At 39.1% G+C, this 22122-nt stretch overlaps 1 protein-coding gene across 1 annotated transcript in view; it reads right to left on the minus strand.

The window, feature by feature from the left end:
- Positions 1–15742, minus strand: part of LOC124554697 (calsyntenin-1) — a 74920-nt gene extending 59178 nt beyond the window's left edge. Inside the window, exon 1 of the mRNA XM_047128323.1 lies at positions 15529–15742. Coding sequence (XP_046984279.1) covers positions 15529–15664 — 136 coding nt within the window. The 5' untranslated portion in view covers positions 15665–15742. The remainder of the gene's footprint in view (positions 1–15528) is intronic.
- Positions 15743–22122: the final 6380 nt, after the last annotated feature.

The following is a 22122-nucleotide window of genomic DNA, read 5'->3' on the forward strand; positions in this document are numbered from 1 at the left end:
TTCTTCTTTGATTTTCTTTACTGCTTGTTCAATGTAGAGATCAGATAACATTAGGGATAGGCTACAATCATGTCTCACTCCCTTCTCAACCACTGCTTACCTTTCACGCCCCTCAACTCTCATAACTGCTATCCGGTTTCTGTACACGTTGTATATAGCATTTTGCTCCCTGTATTTTATCCCTGCAATGTTCAAAATTTCAAAGAGAATATTCCAGTCAACATTTTCAAAACCTGTCTCTAAGGCTATAAACGTAGGTTTCATCTTACCTGAACCAATCATCTAAGATAAGTCATAGGGTCAGCAATGCCTCATAGGTTCCTAAATTTCTCCAGAATCCAAATTGATCTACCTCGAGGTTGGCCTTTACCAGTTTTTTCATTTTTCTGTCCTCATTCGTGTCAATATTTTGCAACCCCGACTTATTAATCCGATAGTTCTATCATAGTCATTTCCTGTTTTACTAACTGGAAATCACTGCTGTTGAGGTAAGAACCACCTACCTATCAAAGATGTAGGGGTGAAAAAGCAGTGTAGCCCATCTCATGTGAATACCCATACTTTAGCCATCCAGTATTTGAGAATGAGAGCACTTTGAGACTTGCAACATATGTAACACAATTTCAAAGCTTTACCAAACTACTACTCACTTGTGACCTCCACAAAATGACGAAAGGAAAAAGTTCAGTTTACAACATTTTCGCTATTCATCCAGTAAAACTGCCACACGAAACATGATGTTTTAATTTATTACTTCTCGACTACGAACAGTATTTGTAATACTCTGCACACAGTAATCACATGTTTTGCTGAATATACGTGCAAAAATATATTGTCGTGTTACACAGTTCAGGATGTACAATGTCAAACAGAGAGAAGCGTGAAAGTGAAAAACTGCCGCAGCCAGCACGAAGATTTGATTTATTACTTCTTTGCTACTACCTCTATTCACAACACATTTTCCTGGCAGTAACCACATAAACCACTAGATATACCTGCAAAACAATATCACTGTGCAACACACAGTTAAGGAGATATGACGTCAAATATTGAGGTGCACGAAAATTATGAAAATACAAGTGAAACTAGTTAAAGATATGTGAAATATATTTGAAATGTGCGTACACTAGCAAAGCCGTGAGCTAAAAGCTCATCCTAAACCCCTGGAATGATTTAAACAAAATTTTGTATACATCTGGAAAGAAATGCTGTGATGGTAAGAACAATGAGCCTCCTATTGCAGTGAGCATGATATCATGGGAAGAGAAAGGGCAGAGGAGGAGATGGGCACTGAGAGGGGGAGGAGGAGATGCAATTACAGGGAGTGGGAAGAGATGCAATTAGAGGAGGCAGTAGGAGATGGAATTTGGAGGGGGTGGAGGGGGTAGGAGGAGGAGATGGTCAGAGTGTGAGAGGTGGCAGAGATGGACTAACAGAAGACTGGAATATATATGTACACAGGCAATGCCAGGTACTCAGCTAGACAGCCTGTTTAACTACACAAATAATTTACAGTTTTGTCTCCTTCAAATGAAAATAAGTAGTTTATAACTACAAAAAAAGCCATAATAAAATTTTTTAACTTCACTAAAAGATGACAACCTGGTTGATCACTCGATTGCAAAAGTAACATTTTTTCGTGTACAATGCTACGCTTAAGACACTGACATTGTCAAATAATTCAGTTTAATTCGAAGAGCCAGTTCTCGCTTGTTCTCGTCATCACCACACTTAACATCACTGTATGAAGTTTCGAGCATAAATGCCGAATAAAGGAATACGCGTAGTCCGTATCAATTCAGGCAGGCTAGGAAAAATCCTACCTTCATAGTCTCAGATGTTATTGAATTTAGCATATGTTAAAATGAAGGACTAAGTAAGGAACACACATTTTTTTCCTCCAAAAAAATTTCTGCTCCGAGATACAGCCCTCCAAAGATGACACTGCACATACCATTTTGAAGATAAGCATTTTGGGAAAAAAATTTAAACTGATGTATTTCTGGAGCAGTTCTAGATATTTTGTTGGTTTTTTCTTTTTATTTGAAAGATAATTGCTCTATGACTGCAAAGAAATCCATCACTTGGACTTATCTGTCAAAGTTCTTTTACTATAGTGTTCTGAACTTTTTACAGTTTATGGAATTTTTTTTTCCAAAAATGTCAATCCATAAAATTTTGATTTTTTGTTGTTGTCGATTAGTACCGCACAGTTCTACATTTCCTGAAAAGAAGAGCTTCCACTTTTAGGTTAAACAGGTTTTATAAACAATTGAAATTTTTATCATACATAAAACCTGTTTTATCATCACATAACAGACTCATAAGAATCAAAACCTAGCCTTATTTAACATAATTTTAGTTTTGAAAGATGAGTAAGAGACTCATTTTTAAGCATTTTAAATGGTTCCAAAAAGTATGTGAAAGGTCCACAGACTTAAAAGTTTCAATTTATACAACTTCTGTGCACTCTGCTTTGTACTGAAATTAGCCAGTCAATGAACTAAAAATGCATTCCACTGCTTCAATATCTTCCTTTGATATAGAATGATGTCTTCCTGTTGAACCAATAGGAACTGGAGCAATTACAATCTTCAAAACATTGTAAACAGGAAGTGAACACTGATGGTGGTGTTGCCATCCAGTTGGAAACCTATATCCACAGCAGCTGGTACATGTGGTAGCACTAAGTTCACTACAATTTTGTTTAACTCGCAACTGGTGTCTATAATCTCTGCAATCCACCAGTCACAATCATAAACACATGCCACAAACATCCCCCTTCTCAGATTGTGAATCCGAATATTATCCTGCTGTTTCTGAGGTGTTGGCCGAATGAACAAAATTTCTTCTTTCTTGCTCTTTAAAGTGCATGCAACTTGAGTTCGCCCATCACTGAGTCCAAAAATGTGTCTTCTTAATTGCAGTCACATGAGTAGTTTGTTTAGACCATTCTTCTTCTCACAGAATTCAATTTCCTCTTTGGACAAAAGAATGAGGGCTGTGGATGTGTACGATTTCACAACTCTCGTAAAATCCTCAGAATTCTAAATTGCAACTGTATTTGGTCTGGAAAGATTATATTTTGTAGCATGTGCTCCAGCAGGCCTCCTACACCATCACAAAGCCTCTTCCCGTGACTAGTAGCAATGCATACCCAGTCAGTTGGCACAAGTGACTTACTCAATTCACATAGCTGGTAACGATTTTTAAAATGAGTACGAGCACCATCAGAAATAATAATGATCTTCTCTGCTCCTGTTTGCAGTTCAAAAATTTTGCGCATTTGCTAGCAAAGCATGTCCTGAGTCATGTCCTGTGTCATCACTTAACTGCAACACTTGCCGTCTTGCTTTGGAAATATGTCACTCCTGTAAAAATTGAAACCTGGTCATTACTCCAATGATACCCTTGTACTTCTTCACGGAAAATTACAGACCAGTTCTCAGCAAAATCACAGTGAAGCAGTAAAAACAGTTATTCAGCCTGTACACACCCTTTCACTTCTGCAATGTGTTGTTGCAATTTCTTCAGATGCTGGTGTGTTACTGCTTTGAAGTTCATCAATGAAACTGTCAAAGGCAACAGTTTTCTTAATTAGTTTATTTTCCTCCCATGTCACATGTGTGATTTCTGCAAGGCCAAGTGTCTGTAAAGACAATCCTCCCTTTCCAGGGCAGTCTTGAAACAAATAAGTCTCTCACTTCACATCACAGACTACTAATGACTTCACATGCCCAACCAAGGCGTCATATGTCATGTGCTCCAGTAAGTTATTCAAAGTTACCACACAAAGTTCAAAATTCGTGCAGTACACACATAAACAGAGTCTCTAAGTGGGTGTGGAACTACCCACTTATGCCGTCATGCATAAAATTTTGATCTTCCAATATGTGAAGTTGTATAGTTGCTCTTATAAATTGCAAAATTTTCTTTAATACTACGAGTCATGTACCTCTTCACTTTCACAACTGTTACAGTTTGTGTCTTTTTTTGTTGGCACTCTGGCAAGAACAATTTGTCTTACAGCTAAAATGACGGCACTATTTGAACATGAGCTGCTTCTACAGGATGACCATAATAGGGATCTGGTCTTCTAAAGACTCCTTTTACAGACCTCACATTTCTTGATTTATCTATCATGTACTTTGATACTGACGGAACATGGTTCAAAATTGTTTTCTTTGAAAATGTCTCTGGAATAATAGTTAAAACTTTTACCTTTTCACTGTAGGATGCACAATATTCAACAACTGAATTGATATCCGTGAAAAATTCCTGGCAAGCGGGGCAAGAGTTCTTTGGTTCATTTTCTTCTGGAGATGGAATTTCTACTTTGAAGAGTGTGGCCAGTTTTACTGCAGTGTATTCACCCACAGCTTTAGTAATTTCTCTGCGCTTTCTTGATGCATAGAGCTTATGACTCTACTTCACTGACTATGGTTCCTTAACAGGACTAACACCTACTTCTGTAGTTGACTAATTCTGGGTATTTAATTCTTCCTCTACTGATGCAAAATCTGCACCATGGGAGGCTTCACCTTGTTCAGACACTATCATTGTTCTATTCTTTCAAAACATTTAGAACATAAAAATCTGTCACTGGACACATCTTCACTTTAAAACAATCTTCAAATGAGAACACTTATTCCCAACCTGAACAAAGTCTTTGTTTTTCTTATATATCACTTTTATAGATATTCACATAGTCAGCACACTTCACTCTCCTGTGGCCTCAGTCAGAAGACATTTCAAACAGTCCTTTTCACAAAACACTGAGTCAAGTGGCAAATTCCTCACGAAAACAGAGAACTCACTGGATGGTCTCAGATTTCTTAGAAGCCTCTTCAGTAAACAAATTAGCACTGAACAACTACAATACAGAAGAAACCTACACTGAACAACCATGACAAAGAAACTGACAAGAACCTACAATGAAGTTTAAGAGATATCTGCAACAATGAAAGTGAAAAGAAGTAACTGTAACAAAGACAATAGAAATAAACATTGTAACAAAGAAACAACTTCAGTGAAGACATACATTACCCTCGAAACTTTAAAAAAAATTATTTTTTTAAATAAAACATGTCCAACTTAAAAGTGGAAGCTCTCCTTTACAGAGAATATAGTACTACATGGTACTAATCAACAAAAAATCTAACGTTTCTGGATTGGAATTTCTGAAAATTTTTTTTTCAGTAAATTATAAGAAAATTCAAAAGGCAACAGTAAAAGAACTGACAGATATGTCCAAACAGAGGATACCATTGTAATCATAAAGCAATTATCTTTCAAATAAAAAAAAACTCTTACAAAATATCTACAACTGTTAAAGAAATATTTAAATTTAATTTTTTTTTCCGAAATTCGCATCTCCAAAATGGTGTTCGCAGTGTCATCTTTGGAGGCCTGTATCTCGGGGCAGGTATTTTTTTTTTTTTTTTTTTTTTTTTTTGGGAGAAAAAAAAGAAAAAAAAATTTGCTCTGATTGTTGCCAGCATCACATCACTGGTATACTTGGGAAGGCAGGGGAACCAGATCTGTCACTGACTATATAATAAAAGATCAGGAATTCAGGAAGGCTGCGAGGGACACACGTGTATTCAGGGGATTCTTTGATGACACTGATCACTATTTAATCTGCAGTGAAATTGGTATTGTGAGGCCGAAAGTGCAGGAGGTCAGGTCCATATGTAGGAGGATAAGAGTGGAGAAACTTCAGGATAAGGAAATCAGGCACAAGTACATAACAGTGATCTCGGAAAGGTACCAGTTAGTTGAATGTAGTCAATTACAGTCATCGGAAAAGGAATGGACAAGGTACAGGGACACAGCACTAGAAGTGGCTAAAGGTCTTGGAACAGTAGTGTGTAAGGGTAGGATGAAGCAAATAGCTTGGTGGAATGACACAGTCAAGGCAGCCTGTAAAAGGAAAAAGGCGGCGTATCAAAAATGGCTACATACTAGAACTCAGGTAGACAAAGTTATGTTGAAGAAAGAAACAAAGCCAAACAGATAATTGCAGCATCCAAGAAGAAATCTTGGGAAGACTTTGGAAACAGGTTGGAGACTGGGTCAAGCTGCTGGAAAACCATTCTGGAGTGTAATTAGGAGTCTTCGAAAGGGAGGTAAGAAGGAAATGACAAGTATTTTGGACAGGTCAGGAAAACTGCTGGTGAATCCTGTTGATGCCTTGGGCAGATGGAAGGAATATTTTGAAGAGTTGCTCAATGCAGGTGAAAATACGATGATCAGTAATGTTTCAGATTTCAATGTACAATGAGATAGGAATGACGATGGAAATAGGATCACATTTGAGGAAGTGGAGAAAATGGTCAATAGATTGCAGTGCAATAAAGTGGCTGGGGTGGATGAAATTAAGTCGGAACTCATCAAATACAGTGGAATGTCAGGTCTTAAATGGCTACACAGGATAACTGAAATGGTGTGGGAGTCGCGACAGGTTCCATCAGACTGGACGAAAGCGGTAATCACACCAATCTTTAAACATGGAAACAGAAAAGACTGTGGGTTAAATCTTCTCCGGTATTGTTGAAAGGAAAGTGCGAGTATTAGTTGAGGACTGATTGGATGAAAATGAGTGTAAATTTAGGCCTCTTAGAGGTTGTCAGGACCAGATCTTTAGCTTATGGCAAATAATGGAGAAGTGTTACGAGTGGAACAGGGAATTGTATCTATGCTTTATAGATCTAGAAAAGGCATGTGACCAGGTTCCTAGGAGGAAGTTATTGTCTGTTCTACGAGATTATGGAATAGGAGGAAAACTTTTGCAAGCAATTAAAGGTCTTTACATCGATAGTCATGCAGCAGTTAGAGTTGACGGTAAATTGAGTTCACGGTTCAGAGTAGTTTCAGGGGTAAGACAAGGCTGCAACCTGTCTCCACTGTTGTTCATATTATTTATGGATCATATGTTGAAAAACAATAGACTGGCTGGGTGAGATGAAGATAAAAATAAACAGTCTCACATATGCAGATGACTTAGTTGCGATGGCAGATTCAATTGAAAGTTTGCAAAGTAATATTTCAGAATGGTATGAGGATTAGCATCTCCTAAACGAAAGTAATGTCAGTGGGAAAGAGAGATAAACAGATTGAGTGCCAAATAGGAGGAACAAAGTCAGAACAGGTGGATGGTTTCAAGTACTTAGGATGCATATTCTCACAGGATGGCAACATAATGAAAGAACTGGAAGTGGGGTGTAGCAAAGCTAATGCAGTGAGCGCTCAGCTACTATCTACTCTCTTCTGCAAGTAGGAAGTCAGTAGCAAGACTAAGTTATCTGTGCACCGTTCAATCTTTTGACCAACTTTGTTGTTTGGGAGCGAAAGCTGGGTGGATTCAGGTTACCTTATCAATAAGGTTGAGGTTACGCATATGAAAGTAGCTAGGATGATTGCAGGTACTAGTAGATGGGAACAATGGCAGGAGGGTGTCCAAAATGAGGAAATCTAAGAAAAACTGGGAATGAACTCTACAGATGTAGCAGTCAGGGCGAACAGGCTTAGATGGTGGGGTCATGTTACATGCATGGGAGAAGCAAGGTTACCCAAGAGACTCATGGGTTCAGCAGTAGAGGGTAGGAGGAGTCGGGGTAGATCAAGGAGAAGGTACCTGGATTCGGTTAAGAATGATTTTGAAGTAATAGGCTTAACATCAGAAGAGGCACCAATGTTAGCACTGAATAGGGGATTATGGAGGAATTTTATAAGGGGGACTTTGCTCCAGACTGAACATTGAAAGGCATAATGAGTCTTAAAAGAAGACGATGATGAAAACAAAAAAATACATGTTTCTTACTTACCCCTGAATTTTAACATATGCTAAATTCCATCACATCCAAGACTATGAAGGTAGCCCCCCTGCCTGAAGCGATATGGATTATGCCAATATGAGTTCACTATTGACTACAAAATTTGACCTAGAATTCCTTATCTATATTTTTAAGTGACTATCCCAGAATCTGGTAAAGTAGCAGGTTGCCTACCTAACAGCTTCCAGGGGGCAACAAAAACACGGCTTTCAATATTTCGCATAATTACTGATCATATTTAAAAATCTATCAATCTACTTATTAAGAGGTATATTGTTATGTTAAAAGTTTAACACAATAAGTATTACAAATACCCGGAACTTATTCGTCCAGTACTTGATAATGGGAGCACTTGAGTGTTCCCACGAATTTTGCACAATTTCTAACCTGTACAAAACTTCTCTCACTGACTCCCCCCTTCCCATACAAAATAATTAAAGGAAAAGAAAACTTATTACTTACTACATTTTTACTTTTCATATAGTAACATTTTAGCATGACATATTAACTTTAAATTTATTACTTCTTTACTACCAACTCTATTTACAACACAGTTTGCAGACAGTATCAACATATACTACAGAATGTACCAACAGAATTATATTGTACAAAACATAGTTCAGGAGATATGACATGATGAACGTTGAATGGAAGGCAGATCGGGTTTAATGTCCCGTCGACATTGAGGTCATTAGAGATGGAGCACAAGCTCTGACTGTGTCAAGGATGAGTGCCCTTTCAAAAGAACGATCCCACGATCTGCCCAGAGTGATTTAAGAAAATCATGGAAAACTGAAATCATGGAAAACTGAAATCTGGTTGACTGGGCACGGGTTTGAACTGCAACTCTCCCGAATGTGAGTCCAGTGTGCTAATCACTGTGCCACCTTGCTCTGTCACGAACACTGAACTATGTGGAGAAAAAAAAAAAAAACTTGCTTTTGCTTAAAATGGAGCACAAATTACCCATATTATATAAATCCAGTGTTTCATAATGAGAGCACTTGGCAGTTTCCAACAATCTTTAGGCATAATTTCAAACCTTGTCCAAACTTTATCTCACATACATGCTTAACATTATGTATTTAACACGTTAACTCATATGCAAAGTAATCTGATGTTTGAAGCTGTTTCCTACATGGTAGTTTAATTCTTTAAAGAATTGGGGGTTTTCTGGTGTACAACTGACTGCCAAAATATTTCAAAGAAAAAAATTAATGAGGAAGGCAAATGTTTACTCCATTTTCATTTTGTCAATCGTTCTGTCTACTGACCGAGTAGAGGTTCAAACCGAATTCTGATGACTTGGATGTTTTAATGTTGCTTATGAGAGGCAAAGTAGTCTATCTGAGTCAAAGTCTGCTACATAGCTGAGAAGGGTCATCAAGGGTCACTTTCATTTCAGTTTAAAAACAAGTTTATTTAGCCTTGACACATCTGAGCACACCCACAATGAGGGAGGAAAGTGAGAGCCTAAGCAACATATCTGAACAACAAACCTTAGAGGAAACATTAAGAAATGGTTACTGTAGGATTCTATAAAATGAAAAATTTCTTCCAGAAAATTAAACATGATAAATTTAAGACAGATTAAAAGAACTGTTTGTTGGTTTTGCTTTAATATTATGACTTCCAGTCACAATGAAACAACCTGCATAGTTAATTTATGGTCCATCATTACTTAGTACTGACAGCCAACTGTTTTCCACTATTTCAAATTGTTCTTAGAAGTCTTTTGCAGTTTTTCCTTACAAAACATATTACTGTATAGTGTTTTGTCACTTTACAAAAAGTCACATTACACTGTCACCATACTACAAATAGAGAAACATTATTTTAAGCTCTCTAAAAGTCACCAGTCAGAGAGTGCCATTTACCAAGTGGAATTAAACAACTTTCTAGTTAATTCCAGTGAAACTGACAATTGTTTCTCTGACCAGATGCCCCTCCTGACACCACACCATGTTAACTTTATGGGTAGGCCTGTTGTGTGTGAGCTGAAAGATTACGCCTTTATTTCTGTGCATTAACATGTTTTAACTGTTTGAGTGTGTTGTGTTACTGATGTAAGGATTGACAATCCTGATGGTATCCGTTTAGATGTGTGTGAGGAGACTGGCTAAAACTGCATTGGAATTCAGCAGTGCACCAATGTTTTCTGCAACATCATCATAAATAGGGGTTTTTGAATGGATTTAGGTAACAAATTCTGCTGAACCCAGTGGTTAGGATTCTCTAATGCTGCTTTAAGCATTAGATATGCCACATCAGCATCTCAAAAGCCCCCCCCCCCCCCGCCCCCACGTTTCTAATGACCTGATTTTACAAAGGTTTTTTAATGAGGAAAATGAAATATTAAGGGATGACACACTGCAACTTCTCAGTCACATTTAATTTCAATCACGAGATTTGAACTTTGGAATTATATTAATGTTTGTAGTGGTGTGCATTATGTAATTATCCCAAATTAGTGCATCATCATAATGAAATATCTTCCCCAGAAAAATTGCACTTGGAATGGTTCCAATTAATTCTACCCAGTCTCCACAGCCATAGTGCCTAGCACAAATGAGTCGAGGCACTTGACTGACATACCCAGCTGTAGATGGTGGGGGAAGTAGTCCATCATCATCATCATCATCATCATCATCATCATCATCATCATCATCATCATCCTTATGCTGACAGGAGCAGAAGCATAGTAGGAATAGTTCTTTCTTTCCAGGCTACTTACCAGTGTCACAGAGTAATTACATACAAAACTTCTGAACAGTGTCTTATGATGTGAGAACATGATGGTGGCCAGTCCTTTGACGCTAACAGAATGGGAAAGGCTATATATTGCCAATAGGTTTCATTCACTCCGATCCTTCATCATTTGCACATTGGACAACAGCAGAACCACAGCACTAACACTCCTAACATCATACAAATACACACTCAGTACCGTGTAGGAGGAAGGTAACTTCCTATCTCCACTAGGACCGTATGAAGAACAATGTTGGGTTCTTGTGATGTCACCATGACTCACTTGAGCTGTGGTTGCTTGCGTATATAAATGTGCAAATTCCTCAGAAAGAGATACCACGAAGGCTATCAGTGAAGTGACACAGCAATTACACAATGGACATATGGTTGAATTTACACTCGTTTAATGACTCCAAGCAAGAATATTACTTTGTCGGGAAATGGAGAGTCAACTTACTTCAACTGTTGCCTGAATTTAAGATTCACAGTCAATGCATTACACAATTTAGAATCCTATTATGTTATGTATACAACTCACATATCAAGCAGGTAACTATTAGTAGCTAAGTTTTAGCCAATTATTATAAAAAGTGTTACTTTGTAGTGGCATTTAAATTTAAACACATGAAACTAATTTTATGGTCATTAATAGAGCCACCCATGGAAAAAAAGTAAGAATGTTTACACGATCAATTTAAGACGAGTCTTTTGACGAAAATAAATGGAAGAAAATGTAACAGCAAGGGAGGGGGCAGGTGGAGGGAGTTAGAAGGCATTTAAGAATCCTGCTGGTTAATCACAGCAGCTTTATGAAGACCTAGATAAATAGTTATGAAGTAATAATGCATGATTGAGATAAATAGTTCTGAAATAATAATGCAAGATTCACAACATTTGAAAATTCTGATCCCCCCCCCCCTCCTCCTCCTCCTCCTCCAAAGAGATGGAGTACTAACTCAAATTAGTCAGGATGAGTTTTCATCAACTGTGACCTTGACAGATGCAATTCACAACTCGTAAGCAAGTAAGAAAGATCATTGGAGATCTATATCAAACTGGGTAGACCCTATTTCACTCAGATGTAAAGTCAGTCTTAACCTTCACACTACCAAGCAGGGTAAACCGAGATCCCAACGCTATATTTTTTTCTTGTTTTGACATGAAATTGGCAGTTGTACTTAATGACACTTTTTGTTACCGTCAGATACACTTGTTACCTCATGTATCTTGGGTTGGTTACACAACTAAATGAATAAGATGAAAATAATATTTGATGTCGGCTGTCAGGCCTACTTGACGATTACCAACACTGCTGAAGTAGGCTACTCTGATTAGTCAAATCAGTTACAATAACACAATACTGTCAGATATTTTCTGCTTTCTTGCACTGTCAATAATTACCTTGAGGTCACATGAAACACCTCAAAAACTTACAACAAATTGATGGCCTGATATACAAAACTCAAATTAAAGTATTATCATAAAATTTCTCTCTCGCATCAGAACGTGATTATGTAAACTGGTACAACTTTGGACAATACTTATTTAGCCTACTCTGATACAAATTTACAAACGTGAAAAAGCTATCTTCAACAAAACAAATGCAATAAATATTTCACAAACTAAGGCACAGGGCATGACTTGATTCTTACTTAGGTAAGGTGGCAGCGACAGTTATATTGAATGGGCTGTACACCTAGCCAAAGCAGAATAAGCAACCTGACTATTTTCATATTCAGAACAGGTTAAGATGGATAATGTTGCTGTCCCTTATTTGTGATGATAATGCAAAAGTAATTCAGCAACACTATGAAAAAAGTCTGTAATAAAAGTGGAACTCTGTAAGAACTGATACAAATTTAGGGTTGACAAGAATGTTCAATATGAGACATTAGTTTTGGTGAGTGACGTAATGTCACTGGCTGCTGCCATGTCAATGTTTTGGTGCATATATTCATAGTTTTGTTGTTAGCTGGTGAAGCCACTGAATGTGGAAAAAAAAACCCTGGTTGTGGTGAGAGACTGATCTATAAAGTTTAGCCCATCTGAAAATAACCACCAATAACATGTTATAGTTGCTATATTGTTTACGGATTTTGTCGTGTGTTTCCTATGTAATTGGTCAAAGCCGACAACTCTTATCAAACATTCCTCATTATTCGGAATGAACAGAACCTTCAAAAGGGTAATCAATTGAAGAGCACTCAAAAGTGAGAACAGAAAAAAACAATCTACTAGGATAAGGAGGAATATTCGATACTAGTTATTTGCTTTGATCAGCAGCATAGGAAACTTGAGAAACAACGTAAACAACACTATGACTATAACATCATATCTGTGGTGATGTTTTCGAATGGGCTAAGTTACTGATCAGTGTTACCACAACCAGCTTTACTGGTTTCACATTCACTGGCTCCACCAGCTACCTACTAAACTGTGAAAAAACAAAATGTGCCACAGGTCAAAGCAGATGACTAGTATTGAATATTATTCTTGACCCACATAAGAACTTCAGAAAGTTTCAACCAATATGAATCCGCATGTAAACCGACATACCTGTAGTCTCCGTTTGCAGTTCACGTATCTCTTCCTGTCCACAGACAAACCCACTAATATTACACTATGACCTTACTTGATATGCCATCACAGGAATGGGAGGTACTTAACTGAATAGGCCCAATTTCCCATTACTAGTGTAGGTGTACATTACAATGGTTTACTTTTTGTGAATTATCTAGCACCAGGTGGGGGAAATGGGGATTAAGTTCCTCATTTGAGATTCATCATTTCTTCAACTGATTAAGGAAGGCACGAACAATCATTTTTGGCCTCTCTGAAATACTTGGAATTTACTTGCACAGCTCAATTTAATCACAGACAAACAAAACAAGATGGGTATTTACATACGAGCACAGCGCCAACTTGCATTGAGAATACAAGACTGGCACACATCAATTGAGATGGCTGCTTCAGTATGATGAGAAGATATTTCCAGCTACAACATAGTCTACCACAGGTAAGCAAAGCTCTGCGATTTTGTGACATACTGCACATTTAGATATCATATCATACTGAACTGCAAGAATCTCCCCAATATGTCAGCAGCATATATTGATGTCATGACCAAGTGATCTCTTAGACTGAATACAGCATGAGTGTTTGAATGTATTTGACACATTAACTCACCAGCTCAATTTTTTATGATCAGACAGAGGTAATTATATCTACGGTATTCAGGGGTACTTAGATCTACAGTACTGTCAAGCCAACTCACATACACTCCCTAACTATGAAGCATTTTCTATATTGTCATCTAACAAAGCATTTGAGAAAAACTTAGCAAACAGGGACACACTAACAAAAAACTGCAATGATGAATATGTGGATGCACAGGGACACAAGGAAATGCATGCATGGCAGGGAAGGAGGGACAATGAGAGTGCCTATAGCTCACTGATGGAGCATGTAAACAATAGGGGAGGGGGGTTAAGAAACAGTATCTAACTAATGTTTTATAATTCAATCCAGAAGGAAAAGGTGGAAATTTTTTTCCAGCTTCTACAGAAATAATGGGAAACGTGTTTAGCAGCTGAGGTCACATATCCCAACACTTTGGCACAACAAACCATACCAAAAATGACACATTTAGTGGAAATCTTTAATGTGGTACAGCAATTAAACTGCACGTTTTCATAGTACGCAAGTATAAATTCTAAAGCAAAACATTTTGTTTAAGGCTCAATATTCCAACATGCATTGCTACTATGACATTTCTTGTATTTACTTAACGACAAATACCGTTCACACTATATGAGGGCAACGTCATTGTTGATAGTGTGGTACCCATGTAAGGATTATAGGAGTAAATGATGCTGAGTACACTTAACATATCAAATGCCGCTCTAAACGGGTAATCAAGTACTATGTACGTTTCCGACTTAAGAGGTTACCGCAAAGTACAGTAACTTGAGCATACAATAACTTGGGCATTGTGTTAGACACTGTCTTAAAAGTTTCAACTGTAACATTTTTACATACACACATACACACACACACACACACACACACACACACACACACACACACACACTGCCTATAACTCGTCATTCACTTCTATCATAAACAAGAACAGCTACTAAAATAGATCAATACTTCAAAAAACAAGGCCGTCCCTGAAAGTAATCGCCCACTCCGCAAATCTCATACATCATGTTATTCCTCTGGACAAAATTTGCAGCTCTGCATCAGTATCACCGGTTTCACTCGGAGATATTACCACGGTGAATTCGGAAGCCCAGAGAAACAGAAAAAGCAGTACGGCTATTGCCCAAACACGCTGATACTACTTAGCTCTCTCTCTCTCTTTACATTGACATTTTGTTTGGCATTGGTACTTCCTACAAATTCAAAATGTAAGGTTCCCCCCCCCCCCCCCCCCCTTTTTTTTTTTTTTTTTTTTTTTTTTTTTTTTTACCCAGTTACCAACGATTTAGTCATGAGTTTTAAAGCCGTTCGTTGCATACACATGAATCTTTGTTAACTACAAGCCCACAACTGACTGAAGACACAACAGATTCCTGTGAGACGAGTTTTTCGGTAGGGTTTAAAAAATCCGAAATTTGAAAATGAAAGAACATGGCGACCGCATGAAGATGAGATGACAGAAAAATCGACACTATTTAAGGTATGGAAATGTCTCAAAAGTAGTTGCGGCTCACTTCATAAACATTTCGTCGCTTCTTGTCAAATAAGTTTTGTAAATTTAATTTGCTGTCATATTTAACGAAATAAGAAACACGCTTGACGTTTGTAAGTGTGCTCTTCATATAATATGCTTAAGTAAGTTGAGATTTACTTCCAAAACACCAGGATTGTTCTAGTGTCACATGTGTTCAGATTTCAGAATCTCAGAGCTCGCCATTAACCTGTTTCACTCTTAACTCACCTCCATCTGTCGATACAGATCCCGGCGTGGCGTTTGGTGAAGATGCAACAAAACCTAGGAACGCTAACGCTAAAACGTATTTACCCATGCTAGGAAAGTAACTTAGAGTTCTGAGTTCCAGTGTACAGAAGTCCATGTCAAAACCTTCACACGCACATAACGCTCGCCAAACCTTTACGTCAAGGGCCCAGATACTACGAAAAAACACATCGGGCACAGCAGATACGTGAAAGCTATTTCGTTGCCCCGTCCCTTTACTGTATAGCTTCAATATCGTACTCGTAGATGGCACTGCTAAGCCCATTTGCTTGGCCAATGAGAAACCGCTACGGAGAGCGCAGCCGCGCAGTAGTTTGCCATCTTGCGGATATTTACTAGAACTAAACTCAAAGGGGTATATGCAGACCATATCCGTACTTGATTAAAAATCACAATCAAGAAAATCTATGGCAACCTATCGCACCTGCGCACATAACGTGACCCATGACGTCACAATATGATGATCATGATCAATGATCGAAAATGATCTCGTCAACAATAACAATAATTCACCTTTAGGACGTTAAAAATCGAGATACAATTAATAGGTGTTTGCTGAAATGGTGTTTCATGTGGCTAGTACCAAAACGCCTACTATTACAGAAACAAAGATAGGTTTCGATTTAAAAAATGAAGGAAACACCCTGAACACCTAACATGTAATCCAATGCTAGGACATTCGCGGGGCTGAGGTTTAGTCATTTCACTTGAACGGCCTGTGTAGATTTCGATCTTGTGGTTTGGTCTTTAACAATATTTCGCAACTTCTATCATTCTGACTTCGAGACTATGAGAAGTTCATTACTGCTTCGGCCTTCCAAAATACCGGTTTTAAAGCATTTGTGGGGTTTGATATTTATGATTCGATATTTTAGTTCTCGTTATAAAAAGTGTTGCTTTGGCACAGTATTATAGAACTGATGGAATTAAGACTTTCGTAGCTAAGCCACATCACTCCATCTTGACAGCATCTGATATATGACAGTCGTAATTGTTGTTAGTACTGCGGAGAATAACCAATGCAGTATGATGAGAACCCTTTCTCACAGTTCGCATTATAAATATGGCAAGGGAAGTTCTTGTAGACCGTAAGTCTAACATGGGCATGAAGTCACTATTAACCGCTACCCGGTAATAAGCATCTAGATAGTATTACTAGGAAAGCAAACACCTTCCCCCCCCCCTTTTTCACCTTTTTTCTTTTTATCGGAATGTTATTCTGCAGCAGTCAAGTGCACGAGTCACTCAAATAGTCTAGCATCAATGGCAACAAAATACTATACAATGTCATTCCATAATAACTACTGTTTGCGATAATATATTTTTTGACTCATTCCGCTCCCGGAAAATTATTATTGCGTGGTGGGCCTACGGAACATGGCCAATGAAAGAATATACTGGAGGCCAAGTTGACCTTTTTCCCTGTGTGATAAAAGAAAATACTTTTATATGCCAACTTATAGCTAAATGTACCAAGTATTTTCACAAAAAATTACATTCTCCTTCGGCAAAAAAAAAAAAAAGAGAGACGACTGTGCAAAACTTTTTGAACGCCCTGTGTAACTCAACAACAATCTCTCTAATCGCGTCGTTCGGTTTTTGTTAATAAACTACCCTCAGGAAAGCCTGTTTACAATTGGTTTGTTTAATTTTGTCATGGCCGGCATTCTGTCAGCCATTAATTTCGTGAAGGTCGACCAAAGTCGGTTTTCGTAGCAGAAAACGTGACTTGCTGTGAGATGAGCCATTTCGAAGACTGCAGTATATTAGATTATGCACGAATACTTGGCAGCGATAAAGCCCTCTCTCTGGTGGATTCCGCGCTGTTTGACCGAAGCTCAAAAACAGGAAATGCTAAAAAATATTTGACCGAGGTAATGCAATATCTGGATTCAACACCGTAACAGGAGACAAATAGGAAAGAAATCGCATCACAAAAAATAATTAATGTATATAATGAAATTTCGGGAATACATTTTGTGTAGGTAAGTTATTTAAATGATTATCATTGAAAGATCACAGGTTAACGTAAGCACGAGATAAGCGATTGGAAATGTGAACTGCTGGGTGTCATTTTGTGAGATGGAGTTCCACGCCTGTTGCACTTGCTCGTGGTCGGTCAGTACAGGGACAGTTCATCCTGTTTGTGGATGACGCCGCAGCTGTCATCCGATGACGTCCCGTATGTGCTCGATCGGAAACAGATCACGTCATTGAGCAGACCAAGGTACCAAGTCGACTCTCTGTAGAGCATGTTGGTTACAACAAAACGTTATACCCCCTGCAATGATGCTCACGAATGGCAGCACAACAGGTCGAATCACCAGACTGAAGCACAAATCTGCAGCCAGGCTTCGTGAAATAGCCACGAGGGTGCTCCTGGTATCATACGAAATCCTTCTAATCGACACTCAGCCATCACTGGCTCCGAGGCGGAATCAGCTTTCTTCGGAAAGCGCAGTAGACTTCCATCCTGCCCTCCAGCGGGCTCTCTCTTGACACCACTGAAGTAGTAAGTGTGAGTGGAATGCACGCTACAGGGCGATCGGCTTGAAGCTGTTCTTGAAGTAACCTATTTGTAACAGTTGGTTGTGTCACTGCGGAGCCAAATGCTGCTGCAAATTGAGTACGATGTTCCAGAGCCGCACACCGAACACGATGTTCGTCCCTCGTGGCCGTTCCGAGCCTGGTCTTCTTGCGACCGAGCGAGGTGGCGCAGTGGTTAGCACACTGGACTCGCATTCGGCAGTACGACGGTTCACATCTGCGTCCAGCTATCCAGATTTAGGTTTCCCGTGATTTCCCTGAACTGCTCCAGAAAAATGCCAGGCACGGCCGATTTCCTTCCCCATCCTCGAAACAATTCGAGCTGTACTCCGTCGCTAACGACCTCGATGTCGACGGGACGTCAAACCCAGTCTTCCTCCTTCCTTTGTCTTCTTGCGACTGTACCTTCTCGTGACAACCGCTACCAGCAAACATGTACAGTGACTACATTACTGCCAAGTCTTCCTGCAATATCGCAGAAAGAACGTCCAGCTTCTTGTAGCCCTACTGCACGGTCTCGTGTCGCCTTAAAGTCATTCTCGACTAACATCAACTGTTCGCGTCCGATCTCAAAGTTAACTAACGTTCACGACCGTTACAGCGCGTATTTGAAGCAAACTTGCACCGTCGTATTGTCGCTACTAGCGACTGGCTCGGAATTTGAATAGGTATCATCTTTCAGATGTAGAAAATTGGATACCAACTTCCATTTATGTTGCAAAACTCCTTAGTTTTGCGATTTTATTTTCCGACAGTGTACTTGCAAAAATCGTAAACTGAGCATCAGTTAACTGTTTGGAAGTTTCGAGATGAACCGAAACCGACAAAAGTGGTTCATTCGTGAAAAACTTCCAAGAAAATGTTCGATTGTTTATTTGGTTGTCCTGGATATGTCGTACGACCACCAGTACTTGAGAAGATCAAAGGACAGCTCGTATACTGATGGCCATACCACAATTTGTTTGCCACCAGTCATCGATAAAGTCAGGAAACATCAGGAATCGTCGTATCGGTCTTCATCATGACAATAACAGCTGTGACATAGCATCTGAAACAATTAATTATTTGATGGAGCAAATATCGAATTAACGTGTCATTGCACGTATCCCGTGATTTATCGCCTGCCGACTTATTTTTGCTCCCTTATGAAGAACAGGAATGGGTGGGGGAACGATTTTCATCACGTCAAGACGCTGTTAAATACTTCCAAAAGTATGTTTCTGAGGTACCAATACCCGAATTAAAAAAGGTTGCACTATATTTATTTATATTAGGAGTATCTACCATTCTTTCCACCAGGTGCTGATCATATTCAAGTCTCTCTGTATTTCTGAGCAATTTCATGACATCGCTTTCATGTACAAAACTGTATCGTTTGCGAACAGAGTTACGGTCGTTATATGCAAATAAATGATTTTTCCTGCATGGGTACCACAGTCATATAGAAGTTTTTGAAAGAAATTCCTTCCATTTGACTGTAAATTACCTCTCATTTATTTCACACCGCCATGATTTCAGTTCCATAGCCAATCACATGTACAAGCTGAAATGTCACAAAATGACCGACATGCCTTAACGACATGCCATCTTCTAAAAGACATATATTTGGTCTTATAATGCAGTCGTCGTATTACTGGCTATGAGTGCACAGCGAATAAACGTTAAAAAACTGTAATGCGTATTTGGCAGCCAATACAGTGCTGTGACCTGCATTCATGACGTCGATACGCATTACAGATTGTTAACGTTTATTCACTGTGCACAATGTCAGCCTTATTATGTGTTTTTGACATGTACTCACATCCATTAATACGATGGCTGTTTTATAAGAACAGGTCTACATCTACGTCTACGGTACGTGGCGGGGGATACCGTGTACCACTATTACTCAATTCCTATCCTGTTCTACTCGCAAAGATGCATGTTATTTGAACGATGACTTAGAATTTAGGCATGTCGGTCTTTTGTGACATTTAGACTTGCAATTGAGAATGTCGATAAACCACGATTGTGTGAAATTAATGAATAGTAATTTACAGTCAAATGGCGGTAATTTCTTTCGAAAAGTTATATGCAAATTCATTTATAGATTGTTAGCTATCAGAACTTCAACACCAGCAAGGGCAGCAGTTAAAGAAATTTTACTTATTGTGCGTATACTGCGTTGTAGGAAGAATGTGTAATTTAAGAATTTGGGGTCTGCAGGATTCGAAGTTTAGCACACAGAGCTTGTTGTAAATGTTACTTGATTTAATCATCCAGGTGTAACATCAGTTTCAACTCCTGGTGTAGGTACTGGTCATGAATGTAAAACATCCGATATTTTAGTTAAGATTCGAACTTCTGTATTTATAGGTAGGATTGTTCACTCATCTACATCCGGACACCCCCCCTCCCAGAGCATACGTTTTTCATATTAAGTGCATTGCGCTGCCAGCTACTGCCAGATACTCCATATCAGCGACCTCAGTAGACATCGTGAGAGAGCAGAATGGGGCGCTCCGCGGAACTCGCGGACTTCCAACGTGGTCAGGTGATTGGGTGTCACTTGTGTCATACGTCTGTAAGAGAGATTTCCACACTCCTAAACATCCCTAGGTCCAGTGTTTCCGATGTGTTAGTGAAGTGGAAACGTGAAGGGACACGTACAGCACACAAGCATACAGGCCGGCCTCGTCTGTTGACTGACAGAGACCGCCGATAGTTGAAGAGGGTTGTAATGTGTAATAGGCAGACATCTATCCAGACCATCACACAGGAATTCCAAACTGCATCAATATCCACTGCAAGTACTATGACAGTTAGGCGGGAGGTGATAACACTTGGATTTCATGGTGGAGCGCCTTCTCATAAACCACACATCAAGCCGGTAAATGCCAAATGACGCCTTGCTTGGTGTAAGGAACGTAAACATTGGACGATTGAACAGTGGAAAAACGTTGTATGGAGTGAGGAATCACGGTACACAATGTGGCGATCCGATGGTAGGGTGCCGGCCGCTGTGGTCCAATGGTTCCAGGCCTTCAGTCCGGAACCACGCGGCTGCTACGGTCGCAGGTTCGAATCCTGCCTCGGGCATGGATGTGTGTGATGTCCTTAGGTTAGTTAGGTTTAAGCAGTTCTAAGTCTAGGGGACTTATGACCTCAGATGTTATATCCCATAGTGCTCAGAGCCACTTGAACAATTTTTGAACCAGTTCATAATGCACGGGCTGTGACGGAATGGTTACACGACAATAACATCCCTGTGGTGGGCTGGCCTGCACAAAGTCCTGACCTGAATCCTATATAACACCTTTGGATTGTTTTGGAACGCTGACTTCGTGCCAGGTCTAACCGACCGATATGGATACCTCTCCTCAGTGCAGCACTCCGTGAAAATGCGCTGCCATTTCCCGAGAAACCTTCCAGCAGCTGATTGAACGTGTGCCTGCGAGAGTGGAAGCTGTCATCAAGGCTAAGGGTGGGCCAACACCATATTGAATTCCAGCATTACCGATGGAGGGCGCCACGAACTTGTAAGTCATTTTCAGCCAGGGGTCCGGATACTTTTGATCACGTAGTGTAGTAGTGGTAGTGAGGGTGATGCAATGAAAATTAATGTAATAGTAGGAAGGGCCGTTCAAGTAGTTTCGATTAAATGTCTGTGCAGCATATTTCGGTTTGTGTAAGCAATAACTAGTTCATAAATAAGTGCATAATCTACAGTTACTATAATTAATAGTAGTACAGCAACAGTATGATAGTGAAAGAATGATAATTGCTCAATTAATGATGAAGTTCCGTCTTCCATAGATAAATTTGATCATGTTGCCATTAATTTACCATCATTTGTAGAACTTAAATCTACTGCATTAACCTGACATATCAGGATCTAGAAATTAATGGTAGTTTTGAATAACTGCGTTCTGCAGGAGGATTATTTTGTAATCATTCTGCTGATCTGCTTATGTCAGATTTACATATAATTGCTCAATTTGTAATAATTATTTGTCATACAATAATGAC

Source organism: Schistocerca americana, chromosome X, assembly GCF_021461395.2.
Source record: "Schistocerca americana isolate TAMUIC-IGC-003095 chromosome X, iqSchAmer2.1, whole genome shotgun sequence".
NCBI classification, from domain to species: Eukaryota; Metazoa; Arthropoda; class Insecta; order Orthoptera; family Acrididae; genus Schistocerca; species Schistocerca americana.